The sequence below is a fragment of the Mastomys coucha genome, unplaced genomic scaffold (assembly GCF_008632895.1).
Source record: "Mastomys coucha isolate ucsf_1 unplaced genomic scaffold, UCSF_Mcou_1 pScaffold22, whole genome shotgun sequence".
NCBI lineage: Eukaryota > Metazoa > Chordata > Mammalia > Rodentia > Muridae > Mastomys > Mastomys coucha.
Genome location: NW_022196905.1, coordinates 133,485,501 through 133,501,623, shown reverse-complemented (window position 1 = coordinate 133,501,623; position 16,123 = coordinate 133,485,501). Strand labels below are relative to the sequence as shown.

Genomic DNA, 16,123 nt, shown 5'->3' with positions numbered 1-16,123 from the left:
GCCGAATCCCGTGCCCACCTGGCCAGAACCCATCGTCCCGCGGAATAAGGGACCCCGCAAGAAACCCCAGTCTGCGGCATCCCTGGATGGCTCATCTCAGTGTGGTGTGAGCCTATTATTAGTGTGGGAATAACCAGTTTCTTAGGGCTGGGTGGGGTCAGCCGGTTGCTTACTCTCTTCTCAAAGAGCCTCCTGGTCTAAATGACTTTTAAAAACTCCTCATTAAGAGATGGTATCAAGGGCTGGTGAGATGGCTCAGCGGTTAAGAGCACTAACTGCTCTTCTGCACTTGATCTTAGCCAAAAGACCGAGAAGCGATCTAACTGCTCTTCTGAAGGCCATGAGTTCAAATCCCAGCAACCACATGGTGGCTTATAACCATCCATAATGAAATCCAATACCCTCTACTGATGTGTCTGAAGACAGCTACAGTGTACTCATATACATAAAATAAATAAATAAATCTTAAAAAGAGAGGGTGGAGTAGGATGGGGTGGGGAGGGCATGCTGGTACCAGTCTGCATCTCACCTGCAAGCCATTTCTGAATGACCGGTGTAGCAGAACCTCCTAGGATGTGGGTGTCTGCATTCTATTTCCAGAAAGGGCTTAGAGGCCTCATCCAGGCATGCAATCCCAAACACGCTGCACATGTGAGGGCCTTGCAGTTGTGACTTCCCTACGACGATGAACCACACTTTGTGGAAGCAAGGTAACCAGCCCTGTTATACCACTTGGGCCTAGGCCTGGGTGTGTCCTGTGAACGTGCAGTCCAGTCCAGATTACACGCCCCCAGTGGACAACTTCTTCCTAGGAAGAATAAACCCTTGGATCTCATCCAGAATAATTCTCTACTGTCATACTCAAAGTGTGGCAGTGCTTGGCCAGTGGTAGTGCACACCTTCTATCCCAGACTTGGGAGGCAGAGGCAGAAGGATATCTGAGTTTGGGGATAGCCTAGTCTATAGATTCAGTTCCAGGCCAGCCAGGGCTACACAAGGAAACCCTGAGGTAGTGGGAACGGGTGGCAGTGTCTTGTGGGCCCACTGTCCTGCAATTGCATGCTCCTGCTTACCTCTTCTATTGGTTACTCACCTCCAGACTCCAGAGCAAAGTCCACCATCCCAGTCTTGTCTTGGGAGTACAGCTTCAGAGCATTGTTCACAATGATATGCGCTTGCTGGTGGCCCAGAAGGAAAAAATGAGCGTTAATGATACAAGCAAGTGCTCGGGACCTTGTATGCCTATGCTTGGAAAACACAAACATGCTACACTTCATCCAGTAAATGAGCAGGACAGGACCAGACTCTTATCACTGGGGCATGACACTTCACAACAGGTACAAGAGCTAGAGTGTCCGGAGCTCTGTCACCATCACGGGGTGGGGGGTGTGGGGTGGGTTGGACATCAGGGTTAGGATGTGACAACTAAGGGAAACTGTGCACAGCCAAAGTTTATAACCACACACAGGCACATGGGAAGCCCTGGAATAAAAGGATTCACTGAGTGCAAAGCTAAGGAATGCTTCCCAGGGATGACAGCAGTAGTGCCTCATCTGGGGTAAGGCTAAGCACACTATGTTCTCAGAACACTGGCACACAATCCCTGTGTCTATGGTGGAGGCTGAACTGTGTGTTTACTTACTGCTTCTGTGATTCCTGAAATCCCTGCCTGATTCACGGCAGACATAATCGCCTCAGTTGTCGGGGCCTGTCCTGTCACGGTGATGTGGTGTGTGATATTCTGCAGCAGTTTTAGCTCAAGGTCATGCAAAAGCACCTGCAGCTCTTCCTTGCTCACAAACCGAGAAGAGAGCTTCTGTAATAGCCACTCAAGGGAGCCGCCCTGTTGATCCTCAGAGAACATGAGCCGTACAGTCTCATGAATGCGGGCATCAGCCTGGTGAAGTGGAGGGAAGAATAAGCAAGGGTGCAAGCGGCACTGCAGGAGCCAAATGCTCAACTCAGCTCCAGAAGTAACTGCAAGACACAGGGGACAACACGGTACAACTGCCTCCTTCATAGTCAACTTAAGATTCTTCCCAAACCACTGAAACCTTCTAAACAGACTAGGAATGAACTAGAGTGCTGCATGAACTAGAGGCTGTTTGCACAGTAAAGTACAGGGATGTGTGCGTTGTGACCCCCTACTGATTCTACTCAGCAGCTCCCACCACACAGCTTCACAGTGAAGCATGGGCAGGCTGCTCCTTATAAACAGCTTGAGATCTTGCCTGTTAGGAGGCTGAGTCCCTGTGTACCATGTACAAAATTCTTTTGCCTCCAATGAAACAATTAAAGGGCAGAACCCAGGAAATGCATCTACTCACCACAAAGCTGGCAGGGCTCCATACTTCAACCCTGTCCCCTCAAACAGCCCCATTATACACTCTTCCTCCCTCAGTCTCCTGGGACTACCTGATCCCTGTTCATCTCTTCATCTCAAAAGACAACATCCAAGAATGCATTGTAACTGGACACTAGCCTGCAGCACCCAGGATGTGTAGTGCAGACAGGAGACAGATTCCTGTCCACGTACCTTGTTATCCCCACCAAGCTCCCCTACCTGGTCCTTGAGCTCATTATCCAGTTAAGTCACCAGACATGTTACAGATCAGCTCTATGATGTATGGTCTGAATATGGCTTGTGAGGATTCTGCCAACAAGGTGCCTGCTTACATTCTCAATAGACCTAGGATAATGGGCCTTGCAACATCTGTGGCATGTTGTGACATGGATGAACAAGTAGTAAAGCACTATGAGTGCCTCCTGTGGATGGGACAGACAGGGAGACGGGGGCGCACACACACACACACACACACACACACACACACACACACACACACACTCATAATCCCTAACGTGTACTGTGTGATCAGGCAGAGTGAGCTCAGGTGTAAGTGTGCTACGCTGCTGGGTTTGGGGCAGTCAGGAGTCATCAATGTGTGACCTGAAAACTTATATAACCTTCAAGCATAAATAGAGCACAGTTTGGTCACAGAGCACTTACCTGGCCTATTTAGACTCCAGGTTCATCTCCAGCATCACAAAAATATACAAACACTTTTTTTGGGGGTGGGGGGAGGTGGATGGAGGCAGCTTCTAGACAGGGTTTCTCTGTGTGTACCCCTGGCTATTCTGTCCTAGAATTCACTCTGTAGACCAGGATGGCCTGGAATTCACAGAAATTTGCTTGCCTCTGCCTTCCCAGTGCTGGGGTTAAGGTATATGCCACTCCATTCCCATCCCAACTTGTCACAAACTTAAAATATAACTAAAAAAGACAGAAAAACTCAGTAGGTAAAGATACCTGACATTAGGCCAGACCACCTGAGTTTGATTCTCAAGATCCACACGGTGGAAGGAAAGAATCAACTTCTCGAAGCTATCTTCCGACTTCCACTTTCTTATATATCCCCACACCCCTTCCCTGAGACAGGATTTCTCTGTGTAGCCTTGGAACTCAACTCTATAGACCAGGTTGCCCTCCAACTCAAAGCTCTACTTGCTTCTGCCTCCCGAGTGCTGGAATAAAAGGTGTGCACCTGGCACATCTTACATTCTTGTGACATACCTGTGCTTGCACAATCACACACAAAATAAGTAAGATATTTAAAGTGCAACTGAAAAAAAAAAAAGGTGGGGCTAGAGAGATGGCTCAGTGGTGAAGAGCTCTTTATTGAGGACTGGAACACAGACCATCACCACATGATAAGCCATGTTCCCACAGTTGCCTATAACCCAGCTCTGAGGGTGCAGACAATAAGACTGACTGCCAGGGCCTGCTGGTTTCCAGCCAGGCCAAGACACTTGCCCCAGCCTCAAGAACAGACCCCGCCTCTGAGGAAATGGGCTCTAAAAGACGGGAATCGAGCCCACCCCTGAAGGCTTCTTCTGATTTCTGTTCAAGTCCCTGTACCCATCTGATCATGCAGATTTTAAATCACGCACACAGTTTTTTCTTTCTTTCTTTCTTTTTTTTTTTTTTAAATGTTTTGAAGGCAGCCACAATGAATCACTTTGACACAGCCAGGTTAAGTTTTTCTTTTCAAGGTAGCAGTCTTCTAACACCAGCACTTACCTGCTCACAGTTGGTCCTCAGATGCTGCCAGTCTGACAGCTGTGACTTCAGCAAGTTCAGTTCCAGTTCTAGGTGCTGCACACGGTCAAGGAGGGGCTGTTCTTCATCCCTGCTGGAAGCCGTCAATCGGGGAGGGAGACAGGGGTCAGGGCCCAGATGCACTCAGAGGAAGCCTCAACCATGAACAAAGCAGCACTTCTACATCCTCAAAATTACCAATAGACCAGAAATGAGCTGACGTCTACCTATGGCCTTGAGGCTCAATCTGCAGCTCTATGCTCATGGGATAGACAGTGGAATGGAAGGTGATATCAGGGTAAGATTCCTGACTGACTTTGGGGAGGAGCTGTGAGATACCCATGAACACTGCTTTTGCAAGAGATGCTAACAAGCTGAGCAGAAACAGTTCTCTCCAGATAAATGTTCTGCATCTACTCATTCACATACCAAGTCAGTGTTTGCTGAAACCAGGTCTGGGAAGAACAAAGTGAACCACACTCTCTCCTATCCCACACCACATGCAGAAAGCCCATTAGCCAGCAAAAGCTGCTACCCAGTCACATCCACCTCAGTAACTACAAAGGCATACAATCTCAACTACATGCAATCCCAGGGTGAGCACAGAAGAGACAATGCTGGGCACAAGGACCACCAACATTAAGAATAATAGAAAGTGTAGCAGCCACAAGATGATGCATGGCTGCTGGCACCAAGGCTGGGCCTAAACGGACGTCTGCTCAGACACTGACAGAGCCAATGAAGTCAGGGACAGAGAGAGGCTCCTGGCAGAGGAAGTCCCCCAAGGACACAAGTGGCTCCTCATGGCCAAGCAGGGACCTAGCTATGTACTGTCTAAAGAAAGTTCTAATTCCTTAGGGCCTCTGTCCCTTGCATGGGCCTGAGAGGATTCCCAGAAAGATACCCAAAGGCTGGTAACTTTAGGTGGCAAGTGACGATCTGAACCTTAATACCCAGTAAATAGTTAACACACTCCAAATGAGACAAACCAGAGCTCCCTGAGGTCACCTACCTGCTTGCTCTCAGCTTGGTTTCTTCCAGCTCCTTCTGGATAGCCTGGGAAGTGGAGGATACTTTGTAAAGAGTTATGCACGAGTTCATAAATCATGTCGGAGTAACTTAAAACTTCACATAATGAACGGCAAGTCTCACCGGGCGGTGGTGCACACGCCTTTAATCCCAGCACTTGGGAGGCAGAGGCAGGTGGATTTCTGAGTTCGAGGCCAGCCTGGTCTACAGAGTGAGTTCCAGGACAGCCAGGGCTATACAGAGAAACCCTGTCTCAAAAAATCAATCAATCAATCAATCAATCAATAAATAAAAATAAAAGGCAAGTCTCAGCTTCTGAATGCTTGGGCAGGGCAAAGGCATCAAGGTATGGCTGGGCCTCCTTCTGACTCTGAGTCAGAGTGTTCAGGTTAAGTGTGCTCTGGGTCCCCCGACAAGGCGAGGCTCCTCTCTTCCTGCTCAGCTGAACTTCCCTGACACCAACAATCAGGAAGTAGAAGCTGGTCCCAAGAGACCACGGGCTAATCTGCTCACTCCGACTCAGTAAATCATGCTTTAGTTCAGTTCAGTGAGCACACAAGCATCTTAGCCTAAGGATGCTAAGATCCACCAAGATTTCACACGGTTGGCACTGAAGACCTACAGGAATACCCAGTTTACTAGCATACAATAGCGAGACTCTCCCACCTATGCTGATTTTTTTTTTAAAGATTTATTATATCTAAGTACACTGTAGCAGTCTTCAGACACCCCAGAAGAGGGCATCAGATCTCATTACGGATAGTTGTGAGCCACCATGTGGTTGCTGGGATTTGAACTCAGGACCTTCGGAAGAGCAGTCAGTTTTCTTAACCACTGAGTCATCTCTCCAGCCCCACCCACACTGGTTTTATATAAAACATGTTCTATGCTTTTTGGTGGAGGCTGAGTGATATCAGGGGCTCATAGGGATTTCTTGAGCAGGAGGTGACTGGATTTTAGAGCCAGCACAGCCATTTATGTTTGGTCAGGCTTGCAGTTAAGAAAAGAGTTGAAGTGCCCAGAAAACAAAACCACAAGACAGCAAGACCCTCTAGCTACAGGCTTTGAAAAGTATTGGCTTCCAGTTGATCTTTATTTAAAAAACTAGTTTGAGCTAGTGAAAGGGCTCAGTGGGTGAAGGTACTGGTGCCAGGTTTGATGATCTGAGTTCAGTGTTTTCTTGGAGGACTCCAGTTATAAAGGCAGGTACAAATACTTCAGGGCTCGGAGGAGGATTGGATGGATAAGAGCATTTGCTGTGCAAGCATAAGGATCTAACCCCAGCATTCACATAAAAAGCTGAGTGTGGCTGTACACATGCCAGTTACCCAATGCTCCAAGGGGTGGAGAAAGAAGGCACAGTAAAAGACCTCGTCTCAAAGGAAACCAGCAGAGGAACAGGGCAGGATCCCCTCCACGTGTGCATTTCCATGCATGTGTACCCACCAAGTAAACACACACACCGACACACAGAGACAGACAGACAGACAGACACACACACACACACACACACACACACACAGAATACATACCTCAGATTTTTCGGTCAGTTTCTTAAGAACATCTTCCAAGTTGGAGAGACGAACTTCATGGTCATGGTGGAAAGTCATGAAGTTAGTCTGAGAAGGAATACAGAATGAATGGCTGAGAGTTCAGCATCTCATACACGCCATTAGGACAGGCCAGTAATTCTTACTGCAGTCACAGGGTGGTGTAGCATCTTGAGGGCCTAGCTACACCCCTGTCTCTGGCTGGAGATCTCAAACCTGAGAGAAATCACACCAGCAGCTTCCTCTATATAAGCAGTAAATCAATTCATATAAACTCACATATCCACTGGGCTCTGTGATATTCAGAGTTCTAAAATAAAACCCCTATGGATAAAGACCCAAGGCACACTCATTTCCCTCTATCGTCTCTTACCCATACGAAACACATGGTATGTTCACACTCACTGGCAACATCCAAAAGCACCATTCACAATAAGGTCCCATCGTGTGATTAGGTCCCTTATTCAGAAGGTGACTAGGGACAGGATGATGGTGCCAAGTTGTTATCCCAGCCTTCAGGAGGCTGAGGCAGGGGGATTTTCAGTTCTATCCCAACCTTTCTGGGCTCATTAGGGCCATAATCAACAAAAGCATCAAGTGAAACAGACTTCTTCCCACGGGCACTTGCCTAGCATGCATAAGGCCCTGGATTAATTCTACCCCCAGCACCACACCACAAGAAAAAAAAAAAAGATTTGTGTTTTATATATCATCTCAAAAGGCTTAGGCTGAAGGTCTGGTCCTCAGCCTGGTAGACCTAGTCACTATGGTGACTGGATTAAGAGGGCTCCACCCTACCCAGAGATCAGGCCATAGATGGATGGGCTTGTTACCCAGTGACACCACTGGGCATCGGTAGCAATGCTTGGAGGACTTTGATGGAGGTAGTAAGGTACCAGGGATGTGCCTAAAGGGCAGAGCTTGTCTTGGTCCATTCCTCTCTTTCTGCCTCCTTGTGCAGGGAGGTGTTTGCATTGGAGAGTCACCACATGGGCTGGGAGCAATGTGTGAAACAGGTCCAAAGGAGTTTCTGGGTCTTACCTTAGCATCAGGTGGTTCTATGGTGCCCATCTCCTGCAGGTGCTGTCCAACCATATCCTTGACCCACAGTGACAGCCCTTCCCTGCCATCATCCACTTGGTCTACCCGTATCTGGAGTTTCTGAAGCAGGACTGTCAGCTCTGCAAGTCTCTCATCATGGTGGTGGCATTGTGCACTCAAAGAGGCTAGCTTTTGCCCCATGTCACCCTCCTGAGGCCACTGGGAAGCCTTGTGATCAACCTGAGATGAAACCAGGAGGCTGAAGTCAAAACCAGAGGGACACTCTAGTACAAAAGGAACTGTGGTTCATTCTTTCTACTTTCAGGTTGTGTTCACACTCATAATCAAGTAGATTATATAATCGAATGGTACATATAATTCTGCATCTGAAAAGCTATAAAACTTGTGATATGTGTGTATATATATATTTCTTATTTTATATGTTATATATATGTAAGCATATATGTGTTTGTTATTTTACATTTTTAGGGCCATGCATGGTGTATACCTTTAATCCCAACACTTAGGAGTCAGAGATAGGTAGATAGATATCTGTGAGTTCTAGTCCAACCTATAAAGTGAAATTCTGCTCAAAAATCCATTTTTCCCTAAGGCAGGATTTCAGACTGCCTGTTCACAAGTAGCATGAAAAGCTTTAGAGAGCACATTTAAGGCCTCTCTTACCCTTGGAGGTGGGCTCGGGGGAAGAGGGGCAGGTTTTTGCATTCCCTTGGAATCATCCACTCTCTGTGTTGGCTGCATGGCCGTCCAATTCAGCATTGGTAGGAGTGAGAAGAAGTTGCCCTGGCCCCACAGAGAGACACCAGCACCTGGGGAAGAAAGATAGCTGTATGCAAATGTACAGGTGCCCCAATGTATTCAGATTTTTTGTTTCCACTATGGGCATGTGCTGGTCTCTGAAGGTCACCATGCCATGTCTTACCTAGTAAAAGTAGGAGTGGGAGGAGCAAGAAAAAAACCTTGCAAATATTTCGAAGGCACCTAAGAACAGAGAAGAAGCCGTTAATTTTGGAAAGGCAGAGGTGGTGTGCCATTCTGCCCACCTATGCATATACTAACCCTCCTGCTGAAGTCTTATTTATAAGGCTTGGCCACCTGAGAGGTGCTACCTTGTACCACGAGAAAAGCCCAGAGGGCCTGAGACCCTGTCCTAGAGGTAGCACCCACCTTGGTGAGCTGGTGCCCAGAGAACTGTTCTAGACTAGGGCATGAGCATAATAGGATTTGACTGGGCCCTCCATCTGGATGCTTTTACATTCATCTAGTGTACTTAACAATGGTAGCTGCCTGTTCCACCTCCATTAATTTGAAAAACCAAAATAAGAAGGTTTGTTGTAAAACATATAACAATGTATTGATGCAGACACTGCAAATGTAAACTAAGCCATTATAGAGTTTCCTACAACTGATGCAGATTAGCTGCTTACCACCCCATGCAAGCATAGGCTCCAATGGTGAGGTGGCACCCCGACCTTGACACAGGAGCCCCCAACATTGGCATGAGACCTTCTCCCTCAGTTTCTTACCTGGTGAGAAGAAACACATTCAGCCAAGAAATCAAAGTAACAAATTGATACCAGCCACTCCCTAGCCACCAGAAGGTTCCAGAGGCTGCCTTCCCTACAAGAGAAGAGAGCAAGTGTTCTGAGGAAACCTGCTTCAGAAGCTGCTCCTAACTGGATGTCTCTGGGAAGCCACAGGCAGGTTTGTTGGAGGGACAGAGACTCTTAAGATTAGTCTCCTGGGCAGAACAGTGAACACCACCAGCTACACACAGGATGAAACGAGGGAAGCACCCCTGCCCTGCAGCTCAGGCTATGTATCATGCAGCCTGAGGCCCACACGCCCAACACAAGATGCATGCTCCCAAAGCAGACAGCAAGCATGTCACAGTGAGGACCTAGTATGAAGCTCCAGCCTAGTCCTGTACATTGCTTATCGATGCCCCAAACTTTGTGAGAGCACTAACACAGAAGCCACATAACCACCTGGAGCAGTGACAGCCAGCCAGAGCACCGACCACATGGCCTCGGCCGCAAACCACCCAGCAGCTCTAGTCCTGCGCAGTGCTCGAATCAAGAGGTCACCTGTGGCAGAGAAGACACGGCAGAGGACACTGTGAGACAGATTGTAGGGGTCAGCACACCCTGACAGAGTGAGCAAGGTTGCCAGTATACTCTGCTCAAACTCCATCTTGCACTAAGCCAGGAGGACACTCAAATCTTTTTGAGAAAACCTTGCTGCCCTCACTTAGACTCCCTCTTGTACATTCTTTGGTTTGAAACAAGGTTGCCCATATCCCAGGCTGGCTTTGAACTTAGGACACAGTCAAAGATAACAGTCTCAACAAGTGCATGAGCCATCATACTTGACTCACCATGGTTTTTGTTTTTGTTTTTTTGTGGCTGTTGAGATTGGGTCCCACTATGTAGCCTGGCTGTCCTGGAACACACTATATGACCAGGCTAGTGAAGAATTCACAAGAGATCCACTTGCCTCTACTTTCCAAGGTCCCAAGTACTGGGATTAAAGACATATGCCACCACGCTCAGCTCACCCTCAATTTTTTAACAGAGAGACACACACTATCACCACACACTATCAGGGGGTCTAGAAGGTGTTCATGGGCTTCTAGAGAAGCAGTGCCTGAAGTACTCACAAGGGAAGGTATTGAGGTTGTTGCAGCCGTGGTGGTGCACACCTTTAATCCTAGCACAGAGGCAGGCAGACCTCTGAGGAGGCCAACCTTGTCCACAGAGTGAGTTCCTGGATAGCCAGGGCTACACAGAAAACTTTAAACCCACCCATCCCCCACCCCAAACCACAGAAAACTAAAGTTTTGGAGCATTACTGGATAAGTGTTAAAATGAATGGGCATTCAACCATGGGCATTCAACCATTTATTACACAGAGCAGAAAACCTACCACTTGCTGATGCTGTCACCCATTTAAGACAAAGTCTTTTTATGTTTCCAGGTTGGCTTCTGACAATCAGCTACCTCAGCCTCCTAAGTAACTGTAGGAACATGCTACCAACCACATGTTTTTTGGGGGTTTTTTTGGTTTTTGTTTTTCGAGACAGGGCTTCTCTGTATAGCCCTGGCTGTCCAGGAACTCAGAAATCCACCTGCCTCTGCCCCCCAAGTGCTAGGATTAAAGGCGTGTGGTCACTACAGCCTGGCTGCTGCCTGTCACTTAATATCTTCATTTTAACCCCCATAACCATTAAACTATTTCAACACAACAGATAACAAAGGGTTTGGCTTTAAAAGGATTAAAAATGTTTTAAATTGCCTGGAGAGAAGGCTCAGTGGTTAAGAGCACTGACTGCTCTTCCAAAGGTCCTGAGTTCAATTCCCAGCAACCACACAGTGGCTCACACCATCTGTAATGGGATCAGATGCCCTCTTCTGGTGTGTCTGAAGACAGCAACAGTATACTCACATACATAAAATAAATAATTAAATCTTTAAAAAACCAAAACCAAAACAAAACCAAACAAAAAATGTTGACCTAGAAATGTTCCCAAATGGCATCTGTTATAGTTATATGCAGGGCTGGAAAGCACACTGTGGTACTTCCTAGGGCTAGGAAATCATTATAAGAGCACTTGCCAGGGCTGGAGACATGGCTCAGAGATTAAGAGCACCGACTGCTCTTACAAAGGTCCTGAGTTCAATTCCCAGCAACCACATGGTGGCTCACAACCATCTCTAATGGAATCTGATGCCCTCTTCTGGTGTGTTGGAAGATAGCCACAGCGTACTTAAATATATTAAATAAATAACTTTTTTTTTTTAAAAAGAGCACTTGCCAACACAAGTGTCAGTGAGCCCATACTAAATAAATTCACAAAGTGCTCCAAAGGGATTCTGTGCATTTTTTCTACTACTGTTGTTGAGACAGGGTCTTACTGCATAGTCTATGCTGCTGGTCTTGAGTGCATATAGTCCTCTTGCCTTGGCTCCTAGAGTGTTGGGATCTCAGGCCTATGCCAACATGCCCAGCTGGTTCTCTGTATTCTAAACCACAGCTGTTGGGTTTTGGTTTTGCTTTAAATTTATTTTATGCACATGAGTACACTGTCACTGTCTTCAGACACATCAGAACCCATTGCAGATGGTTGTGGTTGTGAGCCACCACGTGGTTGCTGGGAATTGAACTCAGGACCTCTGGAAGAGCAGTCAGTGCTCTTAACCATTGAGCCATCTCTCCAGCCCCACAGCTGTTCTTTTACTGTCACCTTCTATAATGCTTTCTGCCACTGGCAGTACAAATAAACAAAACAAACACAGAAGCGCTTTCAACAAGAACAAATAGAACAAGGTACAAGCTATAACCTGTGTAGGTGCAGAGGTGCCCCATGGCCCCTGCCACCCTGTGTGGCTGGGGCAGTTTCGAGTGGGTGGCTGTGTGTGTCTCAAGATGCTTCTTCCCTTTACAGTCATCACCTGTGGTGTGGTGACAAGGAGTGGAGTGACAGGTTAATATGCAAACCTCAATCAGAATACTGCACAGAATGTTGGAGAACCTAGGAAACAAATCACCCTAAATCACAGCAGGCACAGTCTGGGATGACTCACTTCTAGTACTGAGAGCTGGTGGCAGCCAGACCACCCATGCCGGTGAAGTCATAAGCTAGGGTGGGCTGTTCATTCTGCATGGCTGGAGGCCCCATTACCATGGGGTTGGGGCCCTCCAAGACCAGCACCATCTTGAAGGAGGAAGCTGTACTCACACAGGGACTCCCCGTCCACTCTGGAAAGTTCTCCGGCAGTCATCCTCCCACAGTGACGGAGATGGGCTGCAACACATGCAGAAGGGGCTTAGGAAGCTCACAGTCAGCTTGGGGGCCAGATGCCCTGTAGAGCCAGTGTGACTAGAGGCCATGTCTCAGGAGCGTCAAAGATGCTGATGGCTCCACCACACAGGGAAGCACAGGCAGCAGGGAAACCAGAAAGCTGCAGGCTGTTAATATGCATTAGCAATCACAGGCGAAGACAGGCTTACCTAAAAGTTTTCTCAAGTGGGATTCTAAATGGCATGCAAATGAACTGGTTTTGCTTAAAGTTAATAAGCAAAAGTCAAAAGTTGAGTTCATTAAATTTTTTTTATTTTATTTTTAACTATGTTTTTACTTATGTGTACTTGTGTATGTGCACATTCATACAGGTACATCCAAAGGCCAGAAGAGGGTCTCAGATCCCGATACTGAGTTACAGGCGGGTATAAGCCTCCAATGTGGGTGTGGGACCCAAACTTAGGTTCTCCACAGGAACAACAAGTGTTCTTAACTGCTGAGTCAGCCCTCCAGCCCCCATCCCTACTTTTTTAAAAACTTAAAGCCATTCAAATCTGAAGGAGAGAAACAACTTCACAAAGTTGTCCTCTGATCTCCCATGAGTACTTATGTATACAATAATAAAATTCTAAAGCCTAAATCCTGATCGATTTTCAGGAAGCTGAACTGTACACAGGCCACATCAACACTTAACAAGCTCCCACAGGAAGAAGAGCCACAGAAAACAGCTGAGAGAGCAGCATGGAGCCCGCAGAAGATGCAGAAGAGCCTCAGAAGAAGCAGGGCTTTCTCCACCTTAAAGCATAACTCAGTGGAGAAAGGAGACAAATAATATGTAAGTACCTTCTGACTCATGGCTCTTTGTCTCATAGCTCTGTGATTCAGAAGCTCTGGATTCACAGCCTTTCAATCTGTATGTTTCTGATTCGAAATTGAGCTTCATTAAAACCACTTGAAAAAGTTGAACTATAAATGACGCAAAGGATGAGGAGGTGTACTTGGCCAGCCACAGAGTCCTATCCAGGTAAAAGGACGCACCGCCTAGTGGAAAACCATGAACACTCGTCATTTCTTCCCATCGACTTGTTTACCCAATGAACGAGATGGCCAAACTTTTAAGAAAAGCCAAGTTGCAAAGCATTTTAAAGCTGGACACTTGGGAAGAGACCGCCTGAGAAGTAGATCCACCAGTGAGCCCGTTGGAGAGGTAGAGGAAGCGCTGTCATGGACTCTCCATAACTGAAATCTCAGGCTCTGGCACAGCAGTTGAGCATTTCGAGTCCTCAGTGAGGATGCTGAGCCATGGAGGCACAGGCTGAAGGCTCCTTGGCTCCTGCCATGCTAGGCTCCAGAAGGCTTTTCTGTGAACCTAGTATGTGGAGGGAAATGCTGTAAACCATGTCTTCAAAACTGTTCTTGGAAAATGGCTTTTTCACAGAGCATGGAGTACAGTGGGAATGATGGTTGCTGTCCATCCCTTGGGCATCTGTGGGGCACTGGAGACCCCATGACCCATGAAGCACTTCTTCCACTTTCTCCCAAGGCCAGCCATGCTCAGGATGCTGGAACTTGGAGTAGAAGGCCGCTGTAAATCACTCAAGTCTGAGTGGTGTGATTTGAAAGAAAATACTACAACTTTAAAATGTCAGAGAGTGCTAGAGAAACAGCTCAGCAGGAAGGAGCCCTTCTAGAGAATCCAGATCAGTTCCCAGCACCCACAAGGTGGCTCATGGCCACCCATTATTCCAGTCCCAGGGGATTCAACTTTTTTTGACTTCTGTAGGGCACTGAACACACATGGTGCACAAACACAAATACAGGCAAAATACCCATACATGTAAAATAATAACAAATAGTATTATGATTAATCTTGGTCTTGTTTTTGTTTTTTTTCCCAAAAGAATAGTGAAAGAGCTATTTTCCAACTAGAATGCTGTACTGTAAAATCACAAAGCTGTGCAGTTAGCCCAAGGTCAAGAGGCTCCCATGGCCACCTGTACACATGCCCTCACAAGCTGGAGGGATGCTAGAGACATGCTTGGTGGTCTTCTAGATGATGAGACATTCATCACACTGTCAAGATGTGAGCAAGAAAAAAATGTTGAGTTGGCAAGGGCAGGAGGATGCCAAGGCTGGAGCCATGTGGCAGAGCATGTGTTTGGCATGTATAAGGCCTTGGGCTCAAGCCACAGGACTTCGTAAAAGAAGGGAAGAAACTTGTCTGCTGCAGGGAGAGCAAGGCAGGCCAACCTTTATCAATGGCAGCTAGAAGAAGATCTTTATACTGAAACAGCACAAGCACCAAAATCATCTCCATCAGCATACAAACTCTTAAAGCTGCAGAGCTCAGTGTACAGGCTGCACTGCTGGGCCACGCAGTGGTCTTTCTGCTATGTTTCGTCTGGCTAAGTAGAAACAGAAGCTACTGGAGGGCTGAACTAAGGAGCACACACCAGCACCGCCTGCCACTGACTGGGACAGTACAGCAGAACTCCAGGGCAGTGTGGTGATATCTGTATAGCCCGACCCCTGTCCTGTCAGCTGTGCTCAGCTGTGCAAAGGAAGCTGTTGGGACCATCTGGGATGAGCCCTGATCAGTGAGAGCTCGGTAATGCAAGGCCAGAGGGATGCACCAAGTTCACTGTGACTCTCACACTCACATATGAGGAAAGTGGTGTCACTTGGTCCAGTTACCTGCCTCTTCCCTTTCTACGATTCTCCCTTTGTGACACTAAGGTTAAAGTGCTGGCCAAGCCTTGGACACAAGAACAGGACTGTAGAAACAGAAGAAACTAAACATGAGCAATAAGGACTGGATTTTCAGTGCTGCTTCTGGCCTTCCTGTGAAGGTCATGGTGGGGAAGGCCCAGCATCACGCCTGGAACATAGAAAGGTCTATGGTTGTCCTCAATGTTTAGGAGAAAGTTTGGGCAGTCCAAACCAACCTGCCCACTCAGCCAGCTGTGACAACCTCTATATCGGGTAGAAACGTCAAGATGCCGGCACCTGCCGGGCGGTGGTGGAGCACGCCTTTAATCCCAGAACCTGGGAGGCAGAGGCAGGTGGATTTCTGAGTTCGAGGCCAGTCTTGTCTACAGAGTGAATTCCAGGACAGCCAGGGCTACACAGAGAAACCCTGTCTCGAAAAACTTAAAAAAAAAAAAAAAAAAAAAAGGTGCCGGCACCCGCCTCTATCATGTCTAATGATGCCACCACCCAGATGCCAGGCTCTAAGTTGTCCTCCCAGAGTACCTCTGTGTCATTGCATCACACCAGATCCCTCCCTCTCAGCAGAATGGACCTCTGGTGCTGCAGCTACCCAAGTATTTACTGGGGACACAGAGAAGCACCTGAGTGAGAAGCCTCAGAAGTAGGAGCTTTCTTTTGTTCATGCCAAGTCCAAATTTACCAAATCTGAACTACTTCCAGGCACAAAAATACTAACCACAGAACCACAGACGGGGAACTGACAAGTAGGAAGAGCTAATTTGGGCCTATTTAACTCTGTGAGAATACTGAGTTCAACTCTGTAAGGCAAATAGTGCAAGACACCAAGGCCTATGCTGGGGGTGGAATGCAGAGCTT

The 16,123-nt window shown here is 47.3% G+C and overlaps 1 protein-coding gene across 14 annotated transcripts in view; it reads right to left on the bottom strand.

Moving 5' to 3' along the window:
* The window catches only part of Sun1 (Sad1 and UNC84 domain containing 1), a 48,378-nt gene that overhangs the window by 7,425 nt on the left and 24,830 nt on the right, over positions 1–16,123 (bottom strand). For 6 of the 14 annotated variants that reach the window (XM_031338467.1, XM_031338472.1, XM_031338473.1 and 3 more), the window contains 13 exons: positions 13,382–13,579; positions 12,476–12,541; positions 12,078–12,188; positions 9,726–9,824; positions 9,264–9,357; positions 8,660–8,718; positions 8,401–8,546; positions 7,717–7,956; positions 6,658–6,744; positions 5,109–5,152; positions 4,079–4,190; positions 1,643–1,897; positions 1,094–1,178 (listed from right to left, as the gene is read on the bottom strand). In XM_031338467.1, the coding sequence (XP_031194327.1) occupies positions 1,094–1,178; positions 1,643–1,897; positions 4,079–4,190; positions 5,109–5,152; positions 6,658–6,744; positions 7,717–7,956; positions 8,401–8,546; positions 8,660–8,718; positions 9,264–9,357; positions 9,726–9,824; positions 12,078–12,188; positions 12,476–12,541; positions 13,382–13,579 (1,596 nt within the window). The remainder of the gene's footprint in view (positions 1–1,093; positions 1,179–1,642; positions 1,898–4,078; positions 4,191–5,108; positions 5,153–6,657; positions 6,745–7,716; positions 7,957–8,400; positions 8,547–8,659; positions 8,719–9,263; positions 9,358–9,725; positions 9,825–12,077; positions 12,189–12,475; positions 12,542–13,381; positions 13,580–16,123) is intronic. The other 8 variants (XM_031338468.1, XM_031338474.1, XM_031338475.1 and 5 more) reach the window with 8 other exon arrangements.